The sequence below is a fragment of the Gallinula chloropus genome, assembly GCF_964237585.1.
Source record: "Gallinula chloropus genome assembly, chromosome: 12".
NCBI lineage: Eukaryota > Metazoa > Chordata > Aves > Gruiformes > Rallidae > Gallinula > Gallinula chloropus.
Window position 1 is genome coordinate 20528997 of NC_140097.1, and position 27931 is coordinate 20556927.

General features: G+C 46.2%; 1 protein-coding gene across 1 annotated transcript; it reads right to left on the reverse strand.

The window, feature by feature from the left end:
• Positions 1 to 869: 869 nt before the first annotated feature.
• On the reverse strand, positions 870 to 27323 carry HEMK1 (HemK methyltransferase 1, mitochondrial release factors N(5)-glutamine; the record flags this gene model as incomplete). The annotated part of the gene is made up of 10 exons (XM_084269713.1): positions 870 to 1089; positions 1438 to 1551; positions 3351 to 3446; positions 4498 to 4603; positions 5917 to 5966; positions 9419 to 9483; positions 11493 to 11645; positions 24795 to 24888; positions 26520 to 26611; positions 27063 to 27323. 10 exons carry the CDS (start codon positions 27321 to 27323, stop codon positions 1053 to 1055), a joined length of 1068 nt encoding a protein of 355 aa, XP_084125839.1. The 3' UTR covers positions 870 to 1052.
• Positions 27324 to 27931: the final 608 nt, after the last annotated feature.

A 27931-nucleotide genomic window follows, 5' to 3' on the forward strand; every position in this document is an offset into this window, starting at 1 on the left:
GCATGAAGGAGCTTGAATTTAATCCTGCCATTATTTATAATGTCATGATGCTGACCATCCATCTCAGGGACTTCTCTCAGTGTTGTTTCAGGCAGCCCTACTCTGAGTCATCCTCCTCAAAGTAACAGACCTCAGCTATTCCCACGGCTGTCAAGAGATGGATCCTACTCCAAACTCAGCCTGTTGTCAAATTCTGTACAAGTCATCTCACCTCCTGTTCTTTCAACTTCTCCATCTGTGAAACTGGAGCAGGGATTCTGGCCTCCTCTGTAAATCTTGCATTTGAACCCCTTCCGTCGCTCTGAGAAGCGATGTGCAGGTGCCTGATGTTTATTCAGGTCTGCTAGCACATCTGGAAATGTAATTGCACAACAATTCTTGTAAGGACACAGAGCTGAAGCACTATCTTTATTACAGTGTTTGGATTGTTTCTGGCAGCATCCACCAAGTGTCAGGTGCTGTAGGTTCAGATAGTGTAACATGTGCACTGATCCTTCAATGACATGTCACTTGCTGTTTGAGGTCTACTCCAAGGTATCAGGATCCTGGAATAGAACTGTATTTGAAATGTGCAGGTTAGTCATGTCCCATTACACCAGCAAATCCATGTGCTGATACAAGCCAGAGTTCAGACCCATCCTCCAACCTGGGCACATTCTATATAAATTTCACTGGAGCCCAAAACCAGAGTGAAATTCTTTCTAAGTCAAATGGGTGACCTGACATGTTGATAAGTTGTATTTTAATTTCAATATCTGGAGCTGTGAACTCTTCTGTATTGGGTCCTGAGATTAATGAGTCACTTTAACAAAGCAAGCTAAGAAATTGCATGCATTTCCCCAAAGAAGGTGAAACACCTCTACGTGCTCTACTGAACTCCTGCATCTCTGGCTGAAGGCTGTATCAGGAAACAAGGTGGTCTGCAGAGAGAGCTCAGTGTACCAGGGATGAAGTGGAGATTCCTTTTGCCACGCAGAGTTTTCAACAGGCTGTTCAGCAAGGGCTCAGCAGCAAAAAGCATACTGCAGGAAGAGCTATTTCTCATGTAGCTATCATCTGCTTTGGTTTTGGATGTGCAGAAACCTAGGCCTGGAGGAAGAAGAATGATCAGAGATTTAAGTTTCGCTAGAGAGAACAAACCTGTACCTCCATCCTGTGAAAGCAGCAATTTTCCAATGGCAGTAATCTCACCAGAGCTAGTCACCCCATCACAAATGCTTATCTGCATCAGAATTTCTTACTCTGAAACACCTGCCAGGCTGTATCAGGATATAAGGTTGAGATACTTGAAGGAAGCCCCATTTTATGAAGACTGGCTTCAGCTGTGGACTGTCTCTGGTTGAGTTCATTTAGTACATCAGGGTACAGGGACATAATCTACAAAGGACACAGACCTATACCTGAAGCAAAAATCTGAAGGTAAAAGAGGAGACTTACTTGCCACAGAAATCCTTGTGAATGGCATGAAGGACAAGCAGTAAGTTGGGGTGTGCCCGTAGCCAGTTCTCCACCATCTCTGGGTGTCTGGGATCAACTTCTAAAAACACACTCCTGAAAGGACACATGTGGGAGTAGGAAGTGGAGAGATGCATACACTTAGGCTGCTAAGCTGATAAAAATTAAGGTCCATGTTCTGGATGGCTCTTATCAGCACAGGAAATGGGAAAATTTAAGATGCAGATCCCAATTAACTCCCTTGGGGATGAAGTGTTGATCTTGGAGGCAATTCTCATGGTAGTCCTCTATGTGAACAGCTCTGCCTTTCTCAGAGATTTAAGGCCAGAATGAAGTTTTATGATGCAAATGTATGAAAACTGAGCCCTGGCCTGGCAGCAGGAAGTTTGCCAGGGTGACATTCAGTCCCAGTAGTGAGAGTCATAGAGTACCAGCTGGTACATACATTTTCCTGCAGTTAATGTCTCCATAAATCAGTTAGGGTATAAAGGACTGTCCAAAGGGGAGCGCAACACTGATAAGGGAACTAATCAGCAACCTCACTGCCCCAAGACTAGGCCTGGACACTGCAGGGCTGTGTTCATTTCTGCTGAAGCCAGGCTTTATGATGCCAGCCCATTCCTGGAACAGGCTGCCCAGAGAGGGGGTGGATGCCCCATCCCTGAGGGTGTTCAAGGCCAGGTTGGATGGGGTCCTGGGCAACCTTGTGTAGCTCCAGGCCTGGAGGTTGGTGGCCCTGCCTGTGGCAGGGGGTTGGAGCTCTGTGACCCTTGGGGTCCCTTCCAACCCAGACCAGCCTGGGATTCTATGATTCTGAGTCTCCACTCCCGCGACGAGGCAGCACCACCCTAGCTCACAGGCACATGGAGACGATGGAACTGGCTACAGCCTGTGATGGAGCAGCAAGATACAAGCTTAAGAGACAAAGAACAGAGGCCAAGCCCAAATAATGCATTCTCTTGAGAATTCCTAAAACTGAATTACTGAATACTCCCTATAAATTTGCCAAACTAACTACAGGCTGGGTGTGGCTCTCATTCTTGACCTTAAAAAACTTCCACTCCTCACTAGGGGCTTCACCTTATAAAAGCAAAAAAGGAAGGAAAACATAATAATCCTAACAAACAGCCCCACAGGACCACTCTGTGTTACTGGGAAAGTCTGAGGAGCATCTTCTGCTCTTGTGGTCATGTAAAGCATAAGGAATGAATTCTTCTGCGTGCACTATGGCTCTTAATAATCCTGTCCCTCTTCCCACCACATTTTTAATGACCTCTCATATTGGTAAAACATCAGGAGTTTTCAATAGGATGTGTGAATGCTCTGGCACACAGACATCTGGTTATCAGCATGTGGATCTTCAAGCACAAAATGACAGAGAATAGGAACCATCAGTTTTAGGAATAGGAACCATTAACCTTGTAGAAATTTCACATTTAAGAAACTAGCCCTGCCTGATGTGTTTTCCACTGGGATACTCAGCACTGTATCCTGGCACAATAAACAAGTTTCCCCTCATTAAAGGCTTGGAGAGATCTACATCCATTCTCACAGAGTTCTATATTGCTTCTCCTTCAGTGAGTTGTTCTTAAGAAGCTTCCATTTTTTGCACTCTTTTTCTGCTGTTGCTGCTTTGACCTTTAAAGATTCTCACTTACTAATGACTATGAGACATCATCACTGGTGAAGGAAGGCTCATACCCCTTTATTAACTTATTTCAACCTAATTTTGCTTAGAGACATGACATTTTTTAAAATGCTACTATTAAATGGGAGGTACAGGGACATTTTTGAACCCATTTTCCCTCTGTACCTTCTTCCATATGCATAGAAAATAGAAATTCTAGAAATTAATAGACAAAAGACATGAAACTCAAACAGAGAATGACACTTACCCAGAATCCTTCAGAAGAGAAGGAGCCAGAGCCAGAATTGTTTTGATGACTCTCATCCCATCATCTCCCCCATCCAGTGCATCAAGGTCCTCATAGCTGGAGTGTGGAATAAGCACACGTTAACAGCAGTACCCATGGTGTGAGCCAAGCCTTTGAAGATTTTGTTGCCCCCCACTCCATGGAGAAAGGTGCACCTCACACACAGAGACTCCACTACTCCTAGAGCAGGTGACAGCACTCATAGCTTCTGTGTAAAATACAGAGACCAAGGCAACAGCTTCTACCAGACTGAGAAACTCCATGCTGAGCAGGAGCAGAAAACATCCCCTGAACTCTTCCTGAAAATAATTACAAGCCAACTGCAGCCAGGGTCATGCCTGCAGCCAGGATCCATCCTCTCTGTGCCAGCTGGAGAGGGAGACAGTGGACTGTACAGCAACATCACTGGCTTTATTTCACCATGGAGTGAGAGTACGGCCCTGTGGTTGTTTCAGCTGCCTGATGGGTTAAACCACGACACATGCCAACCACCAGGCTGGACTGCCTTCCCACCCAGCTGAGAGGATGTAGGAATCTCAGCTTGCAGAGCCTGCTCTGGTGCACATCTTGGACAGAGATGGGTACAGGACATTGTCCTGACACACATGACAACCGATTCTGAGGAAGAACCAGCACACACAAAGTCATTCCACATCCCAAAAGAGCTTATTCATGTTTGTGTGGGTTGGCTTGCTAAGGGCAAGTATTGGGATGAGAATGGGTTGCAGTATTTCCACTGAAGCTTTTTTTCCATCACCAAAAGCTGCTCAGATTACTTGTACTTTCTTTCATAAACTCACACCAATTATATATATATATAATTAAAAAAAGTCTAACAGGAAAAATATTCTAAAAAAGGTTTGGACTGGAAAGTTGTTAATTTCAAAGTGTGTGATTTTTCCACTTTTATACATATTTAAAATACTTTTGGCACTGTTTCAGACCTGTAAGCAGTATGAATGTAACACTGCATCATCATACACCATATAAGCACACCGACACAGAGTGTACACATGTATGCTACCTTTACACATTTGTGTGCAATATAAGGAAGCACAGAGAAAACCTCACTTCACAGAGCAGAAGAAAACTCTGTTTGCCTGATTACCAAAGAATTTCTGCATCCAAGGAAGCCATGTCTTCATGGAAGACGTATGGTGGGTTACTGACTATGAAGTCTATGGGGCCCCAGAGTAGCAGCTCCTTGGCAGAACCTAGAAAAGAGAAAGATTTACAACCAGCTTTCAACCACAGCAATCTTTTCTACAAGCACAGTGTCAAATCCCTATCCAAGGGACTGTCTCCCCACCTATGTTTGGCTCTGCCTTTATCTAATAAAATTTTATCCTATTTCTTTCTTGGAATAGCCTGGCCTGCTCACTCTCCCATGTTAAATGTGAAAGTGATACAAAGCTAAACACAGGCAAGCATACAAATCAACAGCCCTGCTTAGCAGAACATGTTACAAAGCACAGGACCTTGATGCTCTGGAGCTCTGTGCTCACCTGAATCTAAATCAGAAACCAAAAGTTGAGAGAGCCCACAAAGGCCTAAGTGGGAGCTTAGGCTAGCTGTCAGGATGCATATCCTTCCTCTTATCAGAGCTGCAGAAGGACCTCTAATCAGCAGAAGAGCCAGCCCTCTCAGCAGTATCAACCATCTGGTGGTTTGCTCTTCTGTAGTCAAGGTTCAGCTCACTATGCTCATGTGACTGTCTGGACTGGCACACAGCAGCCCTGGATCAGACACCATGTAACTGGGTGAGCGTGGCAGTGCCCTCAGGCCAGCCCCCTGGCACAGGGCAGACCTGTGCCGGCACAAGGCCAACACAGCTCCATGGCTTCTGGACTGCAGCTGGCTGCCTCACTGCTGCGTGGGGTATGGGAAGCACACACTCTGATCTGCAGGTCTGTGCAGACACACCCCAGGAGGCAGCACAGTGACAGAGGTCCTAAGGGATGAACCTACAATGCTGAAGCTCTGGGCTAAGAAACCACTGAGCACCTACTCACTGGACAAGCTGCACCAAATGGCAGTTTTAACTCATTTCAGGTACCCTTCCCTCATCCAGCTCACCTCATTTCAGATGAATAAGGCTGGACATTTAATCTAAGCTAACTATCTGGGCTCCCTCTAACGCCAATGGCTGGACAGGCACACAATGTTTATCTAAAGCATCCTTATCAGCACAGGATGGATTACACTCTGTAGATATTTGCCCCTTCCCAGTAATACTAGAGAGCACCTGGACTATCAGCTCAGACACGACCTTTAGACACCTAAACCCAGGAACTATTCCCCTTTTGGTGTAGGCAGGAACTTCTCTCAGTTGGTCACCTGGCCTGGAAATCTCTGATGGGAAAAGCCTCACTGGCTCACTTCTTACTGACCATTTTCTCTATTAACTTCAACACCCTCCTGACACCTGCATGCCAAAGGGGTCCCTCAGCTGTCTCTCATGCCTGCCTCCCCCCATCAGAGTAAAAAGGGAGAAAGACAGGGGGACTATAACAGTGAAAACAGTTACTGTATGAAACATCACGGTGGAGGATGTGGATCCTGTCCTGGAGTTGCAGCCTGTAAAATTCCAGATGCAAGAACAGAAAGAAGAAAGATTAGGAGACATGTTTGTGTAGATTCATGAGCAGCACATTCTATAAATGGGTCAGTACACATCAACCTCTCATCTGATACTCATATATCTTACCCCACTAACTGCAGCTGGGTTCCTCTCAAGCCACAAGGGAAGTTTAGGCTCTGTTCTTTGCCCCATGAACAACATTCAAAGCAAAGAGCATGATGTGCACTGATGCCACTTCCAGGGGGTGGTTCCTGTGCACCCAAACCCCCATATATATCGCCCCTTGCCATATATAGGGGAGCATTTTCTCACCCTGCTGCACATTAATTGCACTTACAAGGGCTCCCCCAGGTCAGTTCACTATCCCTGGAAAAAACAATAAAATAAAAAAAAGAAAACCCACTGAAACAAAATCTCTTGTTTCAAACACACAAACCTGCTTCTGTCTGCAGAGACAACGTGCTCATGTTTGCCATATTCTTTCTCCAGTCCCCTTGATAACCTAGACCTCAACAGTGTTCTGGCATCTGAGAGTATTTTCTAGGCATGTTTGGATCTCACCTCACATGCCAGTGTTGAGGTGATGAGATGTTCCTGCACACTACCAGGAGGCCAGCACATGCAGTGCAGCAGAATCCCTGTGCCAAACAGAGCCAGGAAAAGGGACTCCTTTAGGGACATGCACAGACTGTGCAGTATAATGTATTTAGAGTACACATGATGGTCTCTCACATGCTAGTTTCTAACTCACAATCAGTCTGTCCCCTGCCATCTCTGTGCACACTAACTGAGAAACAGGGTCAGTGCCTTTCATCTGCAGCCAGATGCCCCCAGGCTGCTCACACCAGCAGAACTGCTGAAGGTACTGGAAGACATACACTCCTCTCTTTTACCTGTAACAAGTGAGGAAGTAAGGGTGCTGGCTTGCTGTTTTTAAGAAACAGGTCTTTAACCATGTTGGCATTTCTTGGGGAGAAACCTTGGCAAAGATGCTGATGTGAGTCACTGCACTGACCCAAAGCAGAACAGCCGTGAGGCTGCCAGACTGCCACTGCATGGTGCTCCAGTCTGTCACAACCAGGCACGATCCATCCCCTGCTCCAACCTTGCTAGAGAAAATGCTCCTCATCAGGGAAAAATAGTTGAAACAGCAATCCCCATAAACGTTAGGAATCCTGGGCAAAGGACCCTGGTGCTCCTGGGACAGGAATGAAAGGCCAGTCTGAAAGCAGCTTTGGTGCTTGGTGACTACCTGATACTACAGGACAAGTCACAGACACAGAGAGAGAGCAACAGCAAGGCAGGAACAGAACCTCTAATTCCTCAGCTACATGGTCCACCCACCAAAATACCTCTCTTCTCATCAGGCTTGCCTCAGGCTTTTGTGAAGATATTTGAGCAATGTCCGAGGAAGCACTTTGCAAAGTTGGGAAGTGGAGCAAGATGCCAAGCCTGCCACAGGAGATGCCACTCCCTGACCAGAGGAGCACACTGTGGCAGAGTCTGCACTGTTCCCTAACTCCTGTCTTCAACACAGTCAATGCCTAGAGAAAACAAAACCAGCCAGCTCTAGCCAGTACATTCTCCCCTCCCATGAGAGACCTACCACAGAGGCAGTTTCCTCCCTAGCCCTTCAGTGTAACATCTCAGGGCTACCCAGTGGGTTCAGAGAGAATGCTGTGACAAAGGCCTTATACCCAAGCCCTAGTGCCTTTGCTGAGGGCCCATGACACTGCCCTCTGTCAGCACACACAGGCATTGAGAAAGGGAGGGATTCCTGTTTGGAATGTGCCCGCATCGGCATCTGGCACTGGGATGGATTTAGTCAGAGCAAGATCCACTCACCTAAGCATCTAGAGAACACAGCTGTGATATGGGAGCTCCCAAAAGAAGACAGGAACCAAGCTGGTGCTTCAGCCAAGCAGTAAGACAGCTTATACTACTGGCTTCGCTCCCAAGAGCTCCAGGGCACCATGCCATGGACAAGACCACAAGGACACAATGAAAATATCCATAGTGAAATATGAGGTTCTCTGGCACTATAGCTACACTCCCTCTGCCACTCTTGAGACAACAAGCAATGTTAACAACAAGACTATTTTTTCCAGATGCCAGAGCAATAATCTACCAAGTAGGCAAAGTTCTGGACTGCTTTTATTATACCCATGAAAAATTGCAACAGAACTTGGTTTGACACTGACAGATCAGAAGGGAATTTCTGCTCCCCACTCCCTAGAACTGGACTGAGAGGAAAAAGGTAAGAGTGAGGAGACAAGTTTGGGAAGGGCTGTTCCTACACATCCCTTCAGACTCACATATGAACTGGGACAGGGTTGCAAGAAGTGAAGAGATGCAGCTCAGTGCAGCCAGAAGAGAAGTAGCCTGTCTCTGCAGCCCCAACACTGGTAGCAGCTTGGGAACAAAGGGTATGTGGGCCCTGTGATTAGAAATGCCAGCTGATGAGTACCACTTAAGACTCAGAGCTGTACTGGACTCTGTCAGAGGTAACAACAGGAATCCTTTCCAAGACTGCTCCAATTAATGCCTAGGCCCAGCAGTTTCTGAGGACATACTAGAGCTCTGCACCTTTTACAATGTCCACAGAGACTGGGATCCTGGACTCAAAAGCATAGTGAGGGTCCAGCTCTGGTGCTTGCTGTGCTAGTGACAGTCCAGAATAACCTGGTCCAAGAAGAACCAGCTGAGGAAGCAATGCTGCTGGGAAAGACAGGGTCCACCTGATACAGAGCTACCCTGACTTCAGGCATAAGATGCTTGACTTCCTGCAGGGACAATTGGACTAGACAGCCTTCAAAGGTCCTTTCCAACCCAAATTATTCCATGACTCAGCAGCTCAGAACATCTGGCCACAGCAGAGGTGTCTTGCAAGCAGCACAGGACCCAGCAGCACCCTTCTCACCAAACACAAGACTGCAAGGAGGATGCCAAGGGATACACATCAGAGTGAAGGTGCTCCCTGAGTGTGCAAGCTTAGATCTAGAGGATCAATAACTAAAACACAGCAATAATGGTATGTGGAGCCAGAGAGAGAAAGGTTCAGACTATCCCTGTCCTTAACCTTGTGACATGTGCATTCTTACTACCTGCTGCTTTCAGTTGCCCAAGTTCAGAGAAAGGGATAAATAAGAGTAGTTACCATGGAACACTTTGCAACCCTGGAAAGGCAGACAGCATTTAAGTACTACTGGTTTATTTCAGCTGCTGTCTTTGCAAAGCACATTCACAAGGAAAAAAAAAACCCAAACCACTCTGGTAAATAGAAGCTTTTTTTCTCCCCCTGAGTTTTTACACAATATAGTAGCTCGACCTAAGGAAACCAGGGAATGCTTCCCAGCAACAATAAACATGAACCACATGCCCAAATACTGAGAACTCTGTATTTCTCAAACAACAATTTACAAAAAATGGGTAATATGTGGGCTTGTACCTGTGTGCATTCTCCCTGGTGAGATCCACAGCAGCCTTCTCTTTATCCACAGCTATCACCCGGCTCTGGGGCAGAAAAAACAACACACAAGGATTACAACATCCAGGTTCCTGAGCCATGCTCTGCCAAAAGGGACACACCAGGCAAGAACTGACAATTGGCTGTTCACTCTTGGCTCCTGGAAGGAATAGCTCATGGAGAATGCATCTCACAGCACTGATGGGCTCTGAGTCCCTTCTAGCAAGGCTGCTACCGTGACAGAAGGCACTCTGCAGCACTGCCAGCAGCCCACCAACACAGACAGGCTCCTGACCCAGCCCACTCAGCAATGGGACAACAATGGACAACAATGGGATCACACTGACTCACAGCACCTGACATGTTCATAGCTCCTGAGTGTGAAACTTAATACTCTGGCTACCCTGGGGTAGACACAGGTTAAAGGACAATTGTGTCCCAGGCTTCTCCTCTCTCATGAGAACAGAATCCCTCCCATTAACACATTAACACAACCATTCAGACAGAGCTTCTGGCATTTTCCATCTGTTGTGCAGACACCTTTTGCCTGGTTACTCCACTACAGTCCTTACACCACATTCACTGCATGTCTTGACCACATGTACTTGACTGCATGTCAAGTATGAGAGACTCCTCTAGCATACCAGTAAGAGAGAGGACAACACAGGTCTGTGACCTTGGGAAAAGTGCAGGCAAAGACCTGACTGTCTTTTTCACTGTGCCTAATATTTTTTAAACACAGATGTTGGTAAGCATTTACATAGTGAAAGTGCACTCAAAGAAACTACTTTGCATTTGGAGATGATGGGGTGATCAGCCATCATTCCTAGGGGATTAATTCCACAGCCCAAGACTAGCACCCCACTAGCTGACCCTTAAGGTGAAGGACACAGCTGAACCCACAAGTGAAAGGTTTCCTCAATATCCTAGTGCCAAATTCTGCACCAGACACTAAAGAGATCACTCAGAGTATAAACTCCACCCAGTTGTCAGTGTGGCTACCACTTATTCTAAGCAGTCAAGGCTCCTTATTTCTCTGGGCACAGCAGCTTGTGTTAGTCAGCTGGGAAAGGGTTCTTACCAGTTAGAGGGACAGACTGACACAGCTCTTGTTAACAGGCAAGGAAAAGAGCATGAAGCACAGCTCAGGAAATCAGAGTAATTGTACTTCAAAGTCATGAAGCTCAAGTATTAACCATATCAACTCACTGGGAGGAAGAACACAGGCATCAATTTTTATATCAGCATCAATTTTTACATCAGCATCAATTTTTATATCAGCCAGTATAAAAATACTTGTGTGTAAGAATTATACTGCTGCAAGAGGAGGGGCTGGCCACAGCAGTTCTTGTTCATGAGAAGGAACTGACTGGTCTGTGATTCTGAGGAAAGGGGAGTATTTTTCCCTTAACCACATGTGATTAGATCTTGGATTCATTTCTCTTTCTGCTTACCAACAGTATCTCAATAAGCATGTTATGTGTCACAATGATCAGGGGCAAGAAGGGCTCTGGTCACCCAGATCTCAGTCTCCTTCCTGCTCTTTTCAAAAGGTGTTCCCTGTTATCAGGGAACAAAAAGCTTCCAAAAAGTGGTTTGGCAGTTGTGGCAGTGTGACATACACCTGTCATATTAACACCAAGTACTGACACTCCTGTGGTAATCTCTTCCCTGTATTCATTTAGTCTTCAGTCACTTAGAGACAAGATCTTTTGATTCACAGCAAGGTGACTTTTTAGAGATGACCACCCTGTAAATTCAACTAAGCCAACACCCACCAGAGCTGCAAGCTAAGGGGATCAACAGTGAGCTGTGGCAGCTAAAGAATGAGCACACCTCTTCCATGCTGACCATGTCTTGGCTACCTTGACAGTTAGGGAAAGCAACTCCAAAATATCCCTCTTCTACCAAGTGTGATCTTATGAAGCCTGTCAGAGACTTTGGCTGCTGAAGTCCCATCAAAGCAAAGAAGTTTGTCTGCAAAGTCTCAATGAAGAGTGGGATTCTCCTGTAACACAGGCATCTATTGTACCATGAGCATTGAAAAAATACTCACCTGTGGCAGTCTGGACAACAGACTCAGAGCAATTGCTCCAGAGCCACAGCCAATCTCCAGGATCACAGGACCAGGGACAGGAACTGGGAAGCAGAGGCCTGAATTCTTCTCACGTTTCTGAGATTCATCTTCCAAGACTAAAGAGACAAGATCCTAAAAAAGAAACAAACAAGCAAATTGATTGCTAAGGGAGCTGTTTTGACTCACACCTTCGTGGTCTGAGGACTGGAGTTTAAATTTCTTGGCTCTGTAGCCCAATGAAATGTATTCTTGTTGCTGATTTTTAAGATGGCAGCAATGGAACTGGCATGCCAGAAGTCACTTCAGCTCCATCTCCCCCACAGGGTGCTTTGATTAGTAACCAAATCCTGAGGATATAATTTTCTGCAGATTCTCTGAAATCTTCTAGCACTGTTGGGGAAAGCAATAACCAAGCAGCTGGAGCACATTATCTTCTGCAACACCATTTTATTTACTAAAATATTCCAGCTTTCAGGATTTGGAAGTTTCAAAAGTTAAGATTTTTACACTTTCTCAGGATGGTAAGTCATCTGGAGGCAGATGCACAGCTCCTAACAGCATCCAAACCAAAAATCCAACTGGCAGATAAAAAGCAAAAGCAATTTATTACCAAATGACCCAAATGAGCAGCTCCCTGCGTGGACTTCAGACTGTGGACTCCTACTACATTTTGTTGTTAGAAAGCCACACAGAAAAGATTTGCATCCATGCTCCCAGATCCCTGTGCATCTCTACGACCACTGCCTCCTCCTCTCTCCCATGAATCTCTTTGTTAAGTCTCAAAGATACACAGTTCTAAGGTTTGTGAAAATGAGTGACTAGCTACAAAAGAAAGCACTTACATGCCTCCCTCAGACCCCAGCATGAACTTCCCTTAATATTCACTGGAGAAATAAGACAGAAACTTTATAAACAGCAGTAAAGGAACAAGGCCTTGCTGGCCCAGGCGCTCCCATTTCACTTGAGTCTGCTCTTGGATCTCTCCTGTAAAGCCAGGAGGCCTAACAAAAAGGAATTGGTTTGATTTTTGCCAAGAGTTAAAAATTAAAGACATCACCAGGAGAATTACCATCCTTATGTTTTCACAAGGAATTCTGCATGTTCTTGGCACAAGCAGGAATATTTAAAAGGAACAGGTCCTGGCAAGCAGGTAAGCTTCTCTTTAGTAAAACAAGGGCCTTTTTCAGGAGCTAAACTGGGTATGCTTACACAGAAAGGCATAAGCCCTCCCTTGGATATATCACCCTACCTGGGTGCAGTGCAACAGATGCCCTGAGCAAAGCTGTAGCCTTTACAAAGATATTTGTTGCTGTTGGTCACCCCTCCTAGTAGGACAACTGTATCTGCAGTAAGTAGCAAAACAGGACACAAACAGGCCTAAAAACAAGGTGTGTAGGGTAGAGGAGATTCAACCAAACATCCCTGGCAGCTGAGCACCTGAGACTTTTGTCAGACAGGATTTTCTGAGGTTTCTCACAAGGCATGAACTGCTTTCAACATATCAAAGTACACATAAGCACACACACAGTGCTTAGAGAGCAGAAGTGAGACTTGCACTGCACTTCACAGGCCGGGATGGAGAAACAGACCCATTTCAACACTGTCTGGGCCTTGCAAAGCCAAGCAGCTTTGAACCACTCTATTTTAATACAACCCTCTGATGATTCCTCCCACTGAAAAAGCCTGAAAGCATCCATAAAAAGGAAAGGTTGGTCCGTTGGTACATGTAAGCACTCCATATTTCTTACTAGTAACATTACTAACATCAGCTTTTCTGATCCTTCCCCATTCTCAACTCAGCAGTGTTCAGCTTTGCTGCTTTTCCAGTAGCCTGGCTCTGCCAACAACAGCCTTTGGGGAGCCACTGGTTCCTCCACTTTCTTTAGGCTCCTTTTCACAGCCACAGCCTCCTGGGCCTTTGGGGGCTTTCTAGAAACAAGCACCTTCAACTGTTTTCATTGTTTTCTCTCAAATCTCCTCCAGATGTTGAGCTGGAAGGAGCTGGAGATGCCCATGCCTTTGCTCATCAGACTCTGTGCTTCTCCAGACTGTCAGTGCCACTCAGCAACGAGTTCCACTGTGCTCACACACTCATACACACAAGCCCAAGAGGGGATGAGAAGCAACCTGCAGGCTGAAGGGCACTATTCTGAGAGGCCTCTTTCTGCACTGTGCCCTCACTGCAAGCTTCAGCTTGGAAAGCTGATACCTCAGCCTGGTGTGAGCTGTTACACTGCGATGTCCTACCCAGGTTAACACGTTACTGGCTCTGCACTCAAGGGTTTTGCTAACAGCCTCCAGAATTACACAATCCTTGATGCTGCTTTAGGGTTTCTTTCCTAGACAATTAGGGAGGAAAACACTCTTACATGCTCCCAACAGAGACTGTTAAAGGACTACCAGTGCTTTGATAACAACAGGGAAAAATAAGCACCTTATGTACCCACTTTTGTGGGAAAATGGCTTTTGTCTTTCAGCTAACAGCTCCAGATGAATCAGTCTGCAAACACGTCTGCAGTGGAGAGCCAGAGACTGTAAGTGCAGCTGGTTTGGGGAAGCAGGTGCTGAGGATTCCAAGACCACTGAAGAACCACCCAAATAATTCTGCTTGGCCATTAAATCACTCTTTTAAATACCAGCCATTTCTGGTGACATACAAATATTTCCAGGAAATCTCTATAATAAACCAGAAGAACCATCTGTCTGCAGGGCTGATCAGTAACTTGTGCTACTCTGTGATTTCAAACATCCAAATGTAACTTGCACACAATAGAACTACTGTCAGCATTTATTAACTTCCTTCAGGTTTATCATTAGCAATTTCAGGCTTGGAGTTTTTCATGGAACTTCTACTTTACACATTCCACAGTGAATGCATCTTTAGAGTGCTTGCCAAAGTCCCTATTTAAATATGACTCCTCAGCCCCTCAATATACATTTTTCTCCCCCGTCCAGCTGAAAAGGGGAGTGATAGAGTGGCTTTGGTGGACATCTGGCCTCTGGCCAAGGCCAAACCATAAGACATCATGCTCAGCATACAAAACTGGGAGGAGGAGGAGGAAGAGGGGGACATTTTGGTGCACTGGTGTCTCTTTTCCCAAGTAACTGTTCCGAGTTACACATTTGCTTGCATATATCCCCATCATCTCACACTGAACAGATTCAGAGCCCAAACATCTGTTAATATAACACCATCATTGCTAAAAGCCATCTTAACCACCAGTTTGATCACCAGTTCTAAAGGTTGAGAGATGAAATTACAAAAATTCCAGTGGGAACTAAGAGAAAACACTTTGGCAGCCCAGGTAATTAACCTTTGGAATACGTTAGGTAAATTCTCCCCAATTTGGCACTCTCAACTGAAGCAGCAGGCCATCCCAAAGGGCTTCCTTTCACTCACACCATTTACAGGATTCAATGGAGAGATAAATGTCCTTCATCACAGAAAATGCTATTTTGGATAAAACAAGATTTGACAATCAGGGTGCCTTTATAGTCTCTAAAAACATGAAAATGAGTTGGCTTGCTGAGGTGCCTTGTCCCTGCAACACACTGAGCACTTCAGCACCTTTCACACACGTATCCTCACCAACCCCATTTCCCAGATGTGGGACTGTAAAACACAACCACCCCAAACTCATGAAGGAGGATTCCAGCAGCACAGAGCATTGAACCTGATGAAGCCTCAATCACACCTTTCCCACTGACACCACTTTAGACCATGGCAATGGGTCCCCCAGACTCCAGTTAGGAACAGGAAGGTCCACAGTTGCGTGAAGGCAACTGACCTGCAGAAAAGAGGAGGCACCAAGATCAGAGCCCAGTTGATGTAGTGATGTAGTAACTGGGCTCTGATCTTGGTGCCTTTCTTTTCTTATGGTTACTACATAAAGTGATGTAGTAACCATAAGAAAAGAAATAATCCAAAGTGCTGTAAGAAGCAGCAAGTAAAAATATAAAGTATCTTAGAAATGTGACCTGATTCCAAGTTTAGCCAGAGCATGCTAAGCAATGGAACTGGGGAATTATTAAAAATCAAATTATTGCTTACAGTACACATCACTATTGTCAGTAACACCACAGCCTACACCAAAATCCTACTGATCAGCGCTGCAGGCACTGGCAGAACCACCTCAGTCTTGGAATATCAGACCTATACTCATGCATATGTGGGTACAGGTCTGATATTTATGTCAGAATGGGGAAATGGAACATTTTTAAGATCTTTTCTCCCCTAGTTTGTGCAAGGAGCTCTTTCCCCTAGCAAAAGCCACTTTTGGAAGGAGTGGAGGGACTGAATGGCAAACAGAGAAAACCAGAGAGGAACAAAGATCCTCTCTCTGCTTTTGCTAGCAATAGCATGAAGGTGGAAGGGCAGGAGGGGCCCAGACATGGCTTGTCCAGGCAGCCACCATAACTCTGAGCTACTGACATCTGCTCACAGGGGCAGACTGCACATATCATTCAACAGACAGGTGTACAGAGATGTTCAAGCAGCAGAGAGGAAATGCTAGGAGACACACAGAAAGGAGCTCCACAGCCACCACTGTCCCTTGGAGTGAATGTTATGTAGGACTAAAACTTCCCACAGCTGTCCTCCCACCCCAGCTTGCAGGACATTGACTGCCATGAGCCTTTCCAGGGCACACAAGCAATGCCAGTATGCTCCAGGGCCTTTCTGTCATCTGGTACAGGCAGACAGCACAACAGTCAGGGCAGGCTTAGGAGTGAGGCCAGCTCACAGCTCTGCAGTTACTAGTGTGACCAAATCCCAGTCTGCTTGCACGTTGCAAACTCCCCTAACACACCAATAATCAATGAACTCCCCCATTTTAGAGGATTTTATGCAAATAAATATTCAAAAGGATGTGAAGAGCACCAGCTGCCTGAGATCTGTGCATTCACCAGCTAGGTGCAAAACAAAAGTATCTGGAAGGATTTTTTACACTGCACTGGGCTGGGGATGCTGCAGGCATCAAGTGATGGGTTTTCAGGGGCCTACATTCCATTGCCTAGCACAAAACAGAGTGGGGAGAAGGTATCCAGGCTCTCTACATCTTTGCCAGAAGTGATTTTTAAATTTTACAGGGAAATATGCAGGACATCCTTGGGAGGGAGAAGGACATCTGGTCCTGACTAGCAAAGGAAGAGCTTGCAAGGACTAGAAGAGACCTCTTACCTGCAGTTCCATGTGCAGGGGATGCAAATATTTGCTTCCCACGCTACTTAATTTTCAGCACTCAGAGGTTCTCAAGCTTTTGTCTCCTAGCCAAGCCACTCACAGCCTGTTCTCACCTTGCGATTCCAGGAAGTCTTGGCTCACTGCCAGATTCACCCTACCTTCACAATGTCATTTATTTGTTTCCACATGCTCCCCCCTACCCCCAATTTTCTCCATTAAGTGAACCAAATGCAAAAGTTTGTGCACACCACCAGCTTCTCTTCAGCCCGTGCCTCACCCTTCCACCCACAGCTCCTGTTCCCCAATCCACCCCCCCTCCTCCCCAGCACAGGCTGATGTTCTGACAGGTTCTTGGTATTACCTCCCCCTCCCTGTGGCCAGGTCTCCAGTTCACTATATTTCTTGGAACCGCAGCTGCAAAAAGAAAGCGTGAGGACAGCGTCTGCCAGCACCCAAACCACAAGCTCCACAGCTGCACAGCTCCAACCAGCAAACAGTGCAGGGTCAGGCAGCTTTCAGCACCAAGACAATCAGGAGGAAAAGGCAGAGATTCTTTACTGCACAATGGTGGCTACAGAGCTGTGTGGAAGCCCAGAGTTGAGGCGATCACGTGCTACAGTCGCAGATGACCTGTCTGATGTTTCTGCGACTGAAAGTACAAGGCTGAGAAAAACAAGAGGAGGAGCAGAATGGGAAAGACAAGGGTGGAGGTCACAAATTCACACTGCATTCCCTGAAAGCACTGTTTATTCATGCCCCATGTGAAAAAAAAGCAGGGAAGACAAGGGGTAAGAGTCAGGATGGCAAGAGGCTCCAGCTTCCCAGGTTAGCAAACAGGGCAAGGAAAGCCAGACACATGAAAACCTGGGTAACCTTCTCTCTGCTCTTGCACACTTCCTGGGAATGTTTTACTTATTTGTGTGCTTTCCAGAAACTTCTGTTCTCAGAATCCAGGACTTTCCATAGAGCCTGATCTGATATTAACCAAATCACCCCTCCCCTGCTGTTTGTCCACTTGGCCGCCAATCAGCACATGACAAAACACCAGGAAGCCAAGCTGGAAACCTAATTCCATGGCAATGGCTACAGAAGAGCACTGCCACATGCCAAAAAAACAGGACATCAACCCAGCCCAGTGATACAGCATTTTTGTCCTGGGCTCTTCTGCCTGGCATTGCAGTAGGAAAGAGGGAACATGACACACAGACCATGTACCTCCCCCTATACACATGTAGGGCACGAAACACCAGAGGAACTCCAGGAGGAGTCACTGATCCTGAAGAAAGGTGGCTTTAGGTAGAAGCAAGGACAAACTGGCAAAGGCACAACTAGTGCTGAGGAAGGTGGTTGGCTTCTCCTCACACAACAGAAGCTGCTCCCCGTGTGCCAGGGTATGTGTCACGCCAAGCGCTGTTTTACCTGCTGGAGGAGAGGGGGTGGGAGCACCCAGCTGTGGCCTCACCAAAAGGCAGCAACTTTTGCAACATGTCTGAGCTAGCACCCAAGAGAAATAACCACACTTGTCATGTCTAGACATAGCCATGCCCAAGAGGGGCAGGAAGCGTGGGTCAATGCCACTGTAACACAGCTGTACCTCGAGTCTCCATCACAAACCTTCATCTAGCACATCTTTCCAGAAGCAAGTTACTTTCTTTCTCTGCAGATACTGATATTGACCACTGCCAGATACAGCATCTGGACAGATGCATTGGTCCAGTTCACTAATCCCTAGCTCCAAAATTCCAGTTCAGTTGTGTTGTATGTCCAAAAGAAGCTGGGGAATAGCAAATGAAGGGTTTTTTTCCACTGTTCATGTGGGAATCTCCTTAAGTCCCACCCCTTCTGTTACAGCACTTATGGTTTGTTTTCCTCCAGTTCTAGTCCGAAGTCTTGCTCTAATTGCTATGAGACAAGGTACTCAACTGAAACTCACAGAAAGACAGAGTCCTTTCAATCAGAAAAGGGAGACTGAAAAGCTGAAGAGTTCTTTTAGGGTCAAAAAAAAGGCATTAGCACCAGAAATACCTGTGAGAACATATTAGGAAAGTCTATGTAAGTTAACCTGGGGAACAGGTTTCTACATGACTTAAAAGACAAGCCATTGCTTTCCCGGTCTTCAACAGAGACTTTAGCTTTAAATTCACATTTTTGAGTTTGGAAATGACCAACTTTGAAGCTTCTTTTGCACCAACAAGGCCTTTTTTTCTTGCATAGGAAGCCAGAAGCAGCTACTGTTCATTTGAACAAGGAGAGATCAGTCCCAGGAAAACATCCTGTCCTGATTCTGAAGTAGCCAGCAACAGACTCTGAGCTGTTTCAGTAATTAATTACACTCTCTGTTAGAGATGTGCACCTTTCCTTCTGGTCTGCATTTGTACTGCTTCTTATACACCTGAGTGTGAAACCAAAGTGACTTTTGTTGTCACATTTCTGCTCCCTGCAGCAGGTAATTAACCCCTAAGCTTGTCTTTGATGAGATTGACAGTGTTTCACAACAAGGCAGGCTTTTCCAGCTGTTAATGCACCTACTGGTCCTTCTCCAAACCCAGTTTTCCATCTCTTCACAACCGCTCAGTAACGAACTGGACACACCATTTCCGCAGCTACTCCACTCCTGCAGTACATGGAGTATTTCATCCTGCTGCTTGTGTTTGGCAATCCCCTTAACACACACAAGGATCGCATTACCCAGCTGGGCAGCCCACTGAAAACGGGTGCTCATAGTCAGCCAATATCTAAAAGAACCCCACATCTTCCCCCAAGCTCTTCAGGCAGCAGAAGCCCCCCCAGCCACAAGGCACAGGCGGCATTATTTGTCCCTGCATATATGATCCTGTTAAACACTTGTGCCTAACTCAAAAGGCAAATCCATTTGCCCTGCAGCAATGACAGGCTCCCTTCATTCCCCCTCCCCAGCCTGTGTCACAGCCTGCTTGCAGAAAACATCATTTTCCTCCAGCATACTGATAAAACACTGCCTATCATATGGGCAAGATCTGACCTACATGAAGCCACAAAAGCAGCTCTCCAGCTCTAGCACATTTGTTTACAGCTATATTTTGACAGATAGGTTAATTTCTGATCTATTAAACAATGCCCCTTTGCATCTATGTTCTATATATGTCACAGGAGTCCATATATATTTTAAGAAAGGACCTTAGGCTACATACCAGATCAGGCCCCATTATCATTTTCATTTCCCAAATTCAGTGACGCAGAAAGGAGAAGCAGCGTTTCTTTGAAGAGATAACTGGTCAGAGGCAAAACCATTAAAAAAGGACAATCTCCTGACTCCTGATCAATGGCTGTACTCACTAGACAGCGTGACCTTTTGACTTCTCTGTACATGACCATTTGTGGCAATGAAATTAGGGAAATGAAAGGCCTTTCTGCATCAAAACCTTCCTCTGAGCACGGATTAAAAAGAAAAATGAGCACACTGTTTGGCAAGGCACTGGAAAAAGGCCCCAGCTTCCAATCTATATTTGCATATACATTTCAGGAAGCAAAAATCCTCCCTTCTCCTGTGCCTGACCTTCTTGAAAGGTTAATGAATATGTTTAGCTAGAAGTGAAGGTAAGCTTCATGAATGGTTTCTCTGAGTAAATCTTTGCCTGGAGTGCTTTCACAGAACACCCCTGCACAGTGACTGCCATTCAGGTGACAGACACAAGTAAACAGCCATGGTTTCAGTGTATGGAGCACAATCTGTTTTGGGAAACAAATTAACAGCTTAAAAATAATAGGTTGAAAGAGAATTGATTAGACAGCGAGAGGACTAGAAAACTATCAGTGCTGTAAAGAGCAGGACCGGTTTGTGTGTTAGGCAGTAAGAAGTGAGGGCTGTCCTGTAAAGCCAACAGGCAGCACCTGGAGCAAAGAAAACACTTCTCCCACTTGCAATCCAAAATTAGAAAGCCTCCTTGTCAGATGATGTCACAGAGGCCAGCACAGAGAGTCTCAGAAGAGGATTAAACAAATTAACAGAGGACAGAGCCATTAGTGATTACTAGGCAGGATGCCCCCAAATCCAGCTTTTGCTAAGGACAGCCTTTAACCACTGCCTACCAAGACAATGGGGATCCCTCCATACCTATCCCTTCCCTTGTCATTTTGCCCCCACCATTTGCTACAAGCCCAAATCAGACAGAGAACACTGAACCAGACAGAACAATATAGTCTGAACCACTAAGTCTCTTTTCTCTCTCTCACAGGAGGCTGCAGCCACAACCTTTTCTGTGTGACTATTAAAACATGTTCAGTATGGCTGACTTGCAATTCTTTCCCTTAAGATGCCTCCAAGGCTCAAGACACATCCTCACCCTGCACTGTGCCGCTCCCCTCCCTTAGCAGACAATGACACAGCCACAACAAAGCCCAAAGATAAATATAATCAGGTAGGGTCGAGCTTATGCTGAGATTACAACAGGTCAAGGAGGTGTCACCACTTGGGTGGCCTGAGATTCAGAGATGGTGGGACTGTGACAATCCTCCCAAGCAGAACTGGAGCTCTCCTCCCAGCAGCTTTCCTCCAGCAAGAACGAAACTCAGTGGCCAAGAATCTGCCTCTACCCACACAGTAGCTGCAAGGGATAAGAGGAGAGACCATTTCTGTTTCCACTGAACAAACATGCTTTCATTTGCGTTAAAACAGTACCCAAGAGAGGTGATCAGAAATACATCAGATAAGCTTGGAGTGCCCTCTAGGGGTGAAAGACTGGTGAGCTCATACCCCAGAGGACTTTGGAGAAGTCCTGGACCAAATTAAACCCTTCCTCAATGAACGCACGGGGAGGCTTCATTTAGCTTAAATTTCCCTGTTCAAAAAATTTAAAAACAAGAAAAAAAAAACCAGAAAGAGAGAGAATTACATATCCACAGTTGGTGGAGTTGTTCATCTCTTTGTTCTAGTTTTTCCTCTGATCCACAATGCTGCTGTGATGGTAACACAACTTGCATTTTAGAAAGCCTTGCTTTGGTTGAAGGACTTTCTTCTCCATTAATAGTGACTGAGCAATGTTGAGACAGGGATTCCCTGGCATTATGGTAACACCTGCACAGCAAAGGTAATTCAGGAGATCGAGCACACCCCTGAACTCTGGCCCAAACACCCCCCCTGTGCAGAAGCCTGGCTCTGGGGAGTCACACAAGGAAAGCAGGCAGGACAGTGGGTTCTAGAAGGCCTTGCAAACCCACTGAGTGCTTGCAGCTTTGCTCACAGAAGGACAGGTAACGGGAGGAAGGTGTGACTGAGAACTGCTCAACAAAACTCTGCTCCAACGCATTCTGCTTGTGCTAACAGAAACATCTAGCAGCACTGCACACCAAGAAGGAATGACTGTATGCCATCAGCTTTGTTATTCCACTCCCAGAGCTTCAACAGGACCTGCTAGTTTCCTAATTTTGGCTGCCTGGCCCCATTCCACCCAGATTCCCATGGAACAGAAGAACAAAGCCACATGTGCTGAAAGAAATATTCCCAGAGGGAAAAAAAATGGGAGAGGGCTCTGCTACCAGAGAGAAGCAAATAGACTATAAAGGGGCAGATTTCACACAGGGCCAAATTAAGCAGACAACTGAGCTGCTCTCTTTGCATGTGTTTGTCCCCAGGACTGAAACAATGCTGGTGGTTTAGGCCATACTGTGTTTGCCTTCATGCCATTACCAACGTGCCCGGGAACAAGAGTCATCACCCTTCTGCTGCAGCCATGGAAGAAAACACATGTGATAGAGATGGCTGCTCTTCCTTTCAGACTTTGAACCATCAAGCAGGGGCATCTGCAGAAGCTACATAAATATAAATAGGAAGCAAAATCTGTAGCTGTTTGTGTGTCTGCACTAACAAGTCAATTTGAGGAGTCCCATTCACTCAGCCAAGGACAAGACACGTCATGTTGCGTGTGCGGTCACAGATCTGGGATATCAATGCTGGCAATCAAATGTTTCCTAAAGAACAAGGATTATTTACAGGTATTGTTTGGTGAAAGGTTTCAGAACTATTCGTTTTTAAAATGCTGCAGACAGGTATTTCCACTACAGTTTTTAAGTCCAGTGAAAAACAGGAAGAATTCCTCTGGTGAAACAAAACACAGGCAAACCCCAACCCAAACACACTGCACAGAGCTCCTGAGGCAGAGATGACCAACCCTTCCTTTCCAGCAGGATCGGGACACCAACTCATTTTGCAACAGGTTATACACAGAGCACAGTTTGTTGCTTGTTCTTCTTGTCCAAGTAACCTCTCCAGCACCAGATCACAAGAAAACCCAAAGTTGACAGCTCAATTCTTGGGCTATCACCATAAATTTCTGGCCCTCATAACCAATGTGCCAGAAGTGTGACTTCATGGTAAGCATTGTGACACATCCAGTGCTCATAAAGCATGCAAATAAAGTTTTCCCACAGAGAGAAGGTTTGGGTTAGGTTGTTTATGCTGCATCTTCACACCAGGGTATGTTAAAGTGGTCTCAAACACAGTTGGTTACACAGACTGCATTTCAGTTTGGGCCAGTAGAGACGATTTTACCAAAATTATCCATGTGGGCACAATTAACAACGTTCCCAGACATTACCCACTCTGGCTTCCACTCCACACAATAGGCCTTTGTTTGAAGCCTGGCACTGCACAGAGGGAATCAGAGCACAGCACCAGAGGAAGCCTTGCCAGCAGATGTTTTGACTTACAGAACATGCAAGTTCTCCCTGGTTTTAATGCTCACTTTGCATCCACGAATTCATGGGGAGTCAGAGGTTGGAAATTCTTGAATCAACTGGAGCAGAAATACTGTTGACAATAACCATCTCTGGGCTCCAACTGGCAAAACTATTCTAGAGTCCTATCTCCAAACTTAAATCATGGAGTGATCAAACCCAGACACACCACCTTCTGTGGACACAAGTGCCTTCACTGTGATTCAGGGCCCAGCAGGGTCATGAGGTGATGCTGCTGCTGCTGCCCCACACCAAATCAAGAGTCTGGTTCTGAATAGTCTTCTAAAGGGTGAGAAGAGAGGATAGTAGTTGTGCCAATTCCCACTAAATTGTCTGTAACCCTCTCATGGATTTCAGCAGCATTCATATTCTCTGAGGGCCAAAACAGAAGCACAGGCTGTCTTTGCCTTTTAACTTTTGTGTGATCAAAAGTATCAGGTGAAGGACTCTGCAGACTGCACCCTCTCCTTCGTGAGCCCCTGCTTTCTTCATACATTCCCAATACTATTCCTTCCCCAGAGGAAGCAGAAGTGGTCTTCCCATCTCCAAGGCCCTCTCAGTCCTTGGCACCTCTCCCAGTGTTGTCAGCTGCTGACATTCTGCCCAAGGGTTTTCATTCTCTCCACAGCATGGGCCCCTACGAATGGAGACCTGAGCAGAGGGCTGTCAGCACATTACAACAGCCACAAGGCAGCAGGCAAAATGACTGAAGAAATGACTATTAGACTGAAACAGGTTTAAGCTTCTGGGACTCCTAAATGGGCAAGAGCTACGAAGACCACTTCATCTCCAAAAGTTAACACAGCAAAGAAAAACCAAACAAAACCAAACAAATGAACCAACCCAAAACCACAACAAAACCTCAGCAAAACCTAAAGCTTCCTGAGGACTAGTAAACAGAAAGACTTCCTTGCTAGGATGGCCTGTTGGTTGAAAACCAGGCTACTGTTCAGGGAAAGTGTCACCATGTGGTTCTTCGGCTTTTCCCCAGCAGCACTGGGGAAAATGAGAATTTTAACTTCACAGAATCACAAGGTTGGAAAAGACCTTTAAGATCATCAAGACCAGCTGAGGAATATGGTTTAGCTAAGTACCTCATCTATGCTTTTTTTAAAGACACCCAGGGAAGGTGACTCAGCCCCTCCCTGGGCAGCCTGTGCCACAGCCCCACAACTCTTTCAGTAAAAAAATCTTTTCCTCCCATCTGCTCTGACCCTGCCCTGGGGCAGCTTGAGCCCATTGCCCCTTGTCCCAGCTCCTGTCCCCTGACCTCCTCATCGCTACCACCTCAAGACACAGTGGCTAGCTTCACAGGAATGCTCTGACTGCACTGTATGATGTAATTCCCAGACTCAAGCCTGCCCCCACCACGTTCCCCACATCCATACCTCTGTTTCAGGCCGAGGAATAAACACTGGGGGTCTCATCTTCAGGGTCAGGTCCTGAAAGTCCCACTCACCAAGCACGTACTGCACTGGCATTCTGTGGAAGGCAGAAGCAAGTGTGAACACTTCAGGCCTATGTGCCCTTGCAACAAAGGCACACGATGGCTTCCTGGGCTGCACTAGGCAGAGTGCTGCCAGAAGGTCAAGGGAGAGGATCCCTCCCCTCCATTCTGCACTGGTAAGAAACAGCTGGAGCACTGGAGTACAGGTGATACATGGACATACTGGAGTAAGTCAAACAAACGACTGTTAAGACCATTAAGGGATTTGACCATCTGACATGCAAGGAGAGAGACTGAGAGCTGAGACAGTTTAGCCTTGAGAAGGGAAGGCTAGGGCTGGGAGAGTAGGGGAGGGAACTCTCATCAATAGCCATATGTATCTGGTTGGATGGAGTAAAGATGACAGAGTCTGACTCTTTCCAGTGGTATCCAGGGGAAATACAGGCAAAGGGCACAGACTGGAATAAAGAAGATTCCATTTAAACCTAGAGAAATCTCCCTTTCTTTTATTTTCTTTTTTTTAAGCACTCTAAGGCTGGTCAGACACTGGAACAAGCTGTCCAGAGAGGTCATGTAGCATCTGTCTTTGGATATACTGAAAACCCAATTGGGCATAGCTCTGAGCAACTTGCTGTAGTTGATCCTTGGAGCAGGTGGTGGGGGTGGGTGAACTAGATTTCTAAAGGTCCCTGTGAACCTCCACAATTCCATGATTCTGTGAATTTTGCAGCCATGTTTTCAGCTGCTGTGAGGCACCACACCTCACTTCTTCACGTTGGAAGGTGGGTATTTGTTGTAACCTCAACAGCACTTGTGACAGAGCAACGTGCAAGTCAGACAGCTCTGGGAATTTTGCTTTTCTGCTCCCAACACAAGACTCAAGAGCAGCAAGAATATTTCCAGGAAGACCCTAAGATACTACAAATAGTAACCACTGCAAACACACTGACTCCTTGAGAAACCCTCAGATCCTGTTCTGTGAAAGTCATGGCAGGATTAATGTACACAGTGAAATGAGGATCCACATAACTACACTCATGTGAATGAGCAAGAGGTTGCTACCTTCAAACATTCTCCCAAAATACCTTCCAAGGTCCTGCATGTTTCCTCTTCCCACACATTAGTCCCCAGACCCAGCCTGATTCCAAGTAGCTCCTACACACCAAACCCATTTAACTTTTACACTGGGGAGAACCTTTCACACAGAGCAAGCAAAGGGAGGCCAGATGGAGACCAAAGCTACAGCAGCCATGGTTACCTCTAAACATCAGGGAAATCCCTCTGCAGGCAAAGCCTAGAAAGGAAAGCACAGCACCACCACAGACCAGTAAAGGACTGGCAGCTGAAGGGAGTACTGGATCAGACAGAAGGGGACAAGGCTAAGTTTTGTAAGTTTAATGAAAACACACCCAACTCAGAGCAGCACCACTCTCCTGCTCCTCTGCAATAGCCCTTGAACCCTCTCTGCTCACAGACAGGACAGTCAGGTGACTTTCTACCTGACAATAACAAACACCAGTCACTTGAGTCACCATGAGACACAGCACTGTTACTTGGAGTGTCAGTTGCTAATGGTCTTCTGCCTTCCCTCTGCTACCATTCCTCTGGCTGCATTAAGACTGAAGGAAAACCCTCCAAAGGAACCGTTGTGAGAGGATGCTCTTACCTTTCTAGTCGCTTGTGGCTCAGCTGCTGGATTTGCTCGTGCTGTTCTGCTGTAAGTGGAGTGTGGAGGCTTTGGGAATTCAAGCTCTGAAACTGGAGACAAGGTCATTTTAAAATCTGTCCACTTGTGTGCTCTACATCCCCCCAAGGGCATTCTCCAGGGTCACCCAGCATGCTGACAAACACATGTGCCTGGGACTGATGGAAATCACAAGCAATTGGAACCTATGTCTGCATGGACATCTGTTCTTCTGCTAATTTTGAGGCCTCAAAAGAAAAGGGAAAATGAAGACAAATTTCACCAAGCCAATCACTATGGGCTGTACACCATGGGTTACATTTCAGTCTCTGTGAAAGAAGGCATTTAAGAGATCCCAAGCATTCTACTGGCATTAATAAACTACATCTAGCCCCATCTGCCATCCAAGGCAGGAAAAGTTGTTCTACATCCTACAAATGAGATTAAAAAAGAAAGGTAAGGGATTCAACCAGAATGACAAGGGGAGAGGTGCACACAGACTTGACTCTTTTCCTATTACTTAACTGTTTTTGCTCCCAGGACAAATGACACGATATATTCACTGGATTCTCGTGCTTCAGGGATCCCATTTGTCTCGAACGCCTCGTGCCAGTGGTTGATCACGTCAGTGGCAGTCACGAGCCCAGGTCTTGCACTGCAGCTCTGCCTCAGGGGAAACTGCTTTGGATTGAGGACAGGACGCCTACTGGGACTCAACCGCCCTGGCACACAGCGAGGCGAGAGACCCGGCAGCCTCCTGAGCAGAGGGTGGGTGAGGCATCTCATCTTTTCAAAAACAGTTTCTGGCTTCCACATGTGTTCCTCACTGCCATCAGCTGGTCTGGTCCATGCTGAGACTCACAGGACACTTGGTGTTCCCACAGGCAACAGTGGCTAAGCACCAGCTGACCGCAGTCAGTGGAGTCTCCTCAGGGCAGAATGGAAATGGTTTAGCAGTTCTTCTGGTCTAGAAAAGGAGGCAAGAGAACAGCCCGAATCCCTTGGGCTAGCAAATCACTGCTCCCCTCTGACACAGCTTAACCCTAACCCAGCCCACAGGTACACACACCCCAAGAGTAACAAAGGATTACTCCAAGAAAAGGCTCAGGCGACAGCTAACCAGCTCTGCCACTGCAATCCAGTAGCCAGGTCTGAGCTGCTAAGAGCAGGGGAAGAGGAAAAGCTCACAAAGTACAACCAAAGGGAGATGCAAAGCTAGAAAAGGCAAGCCCTGACAGTCTCCTAAAGGAGAGGACAGGCACAGTTGTTCTACATCCTACAAATGAGACAGTCTCCTAAAGGAGAGGACAGGCACAGCCAGCCAGAGAGGGAAGAAAAACAAACAAGATGACTTGCAGGAGACAAAGGAGATGAAACTTTACAAAACAGCTGCT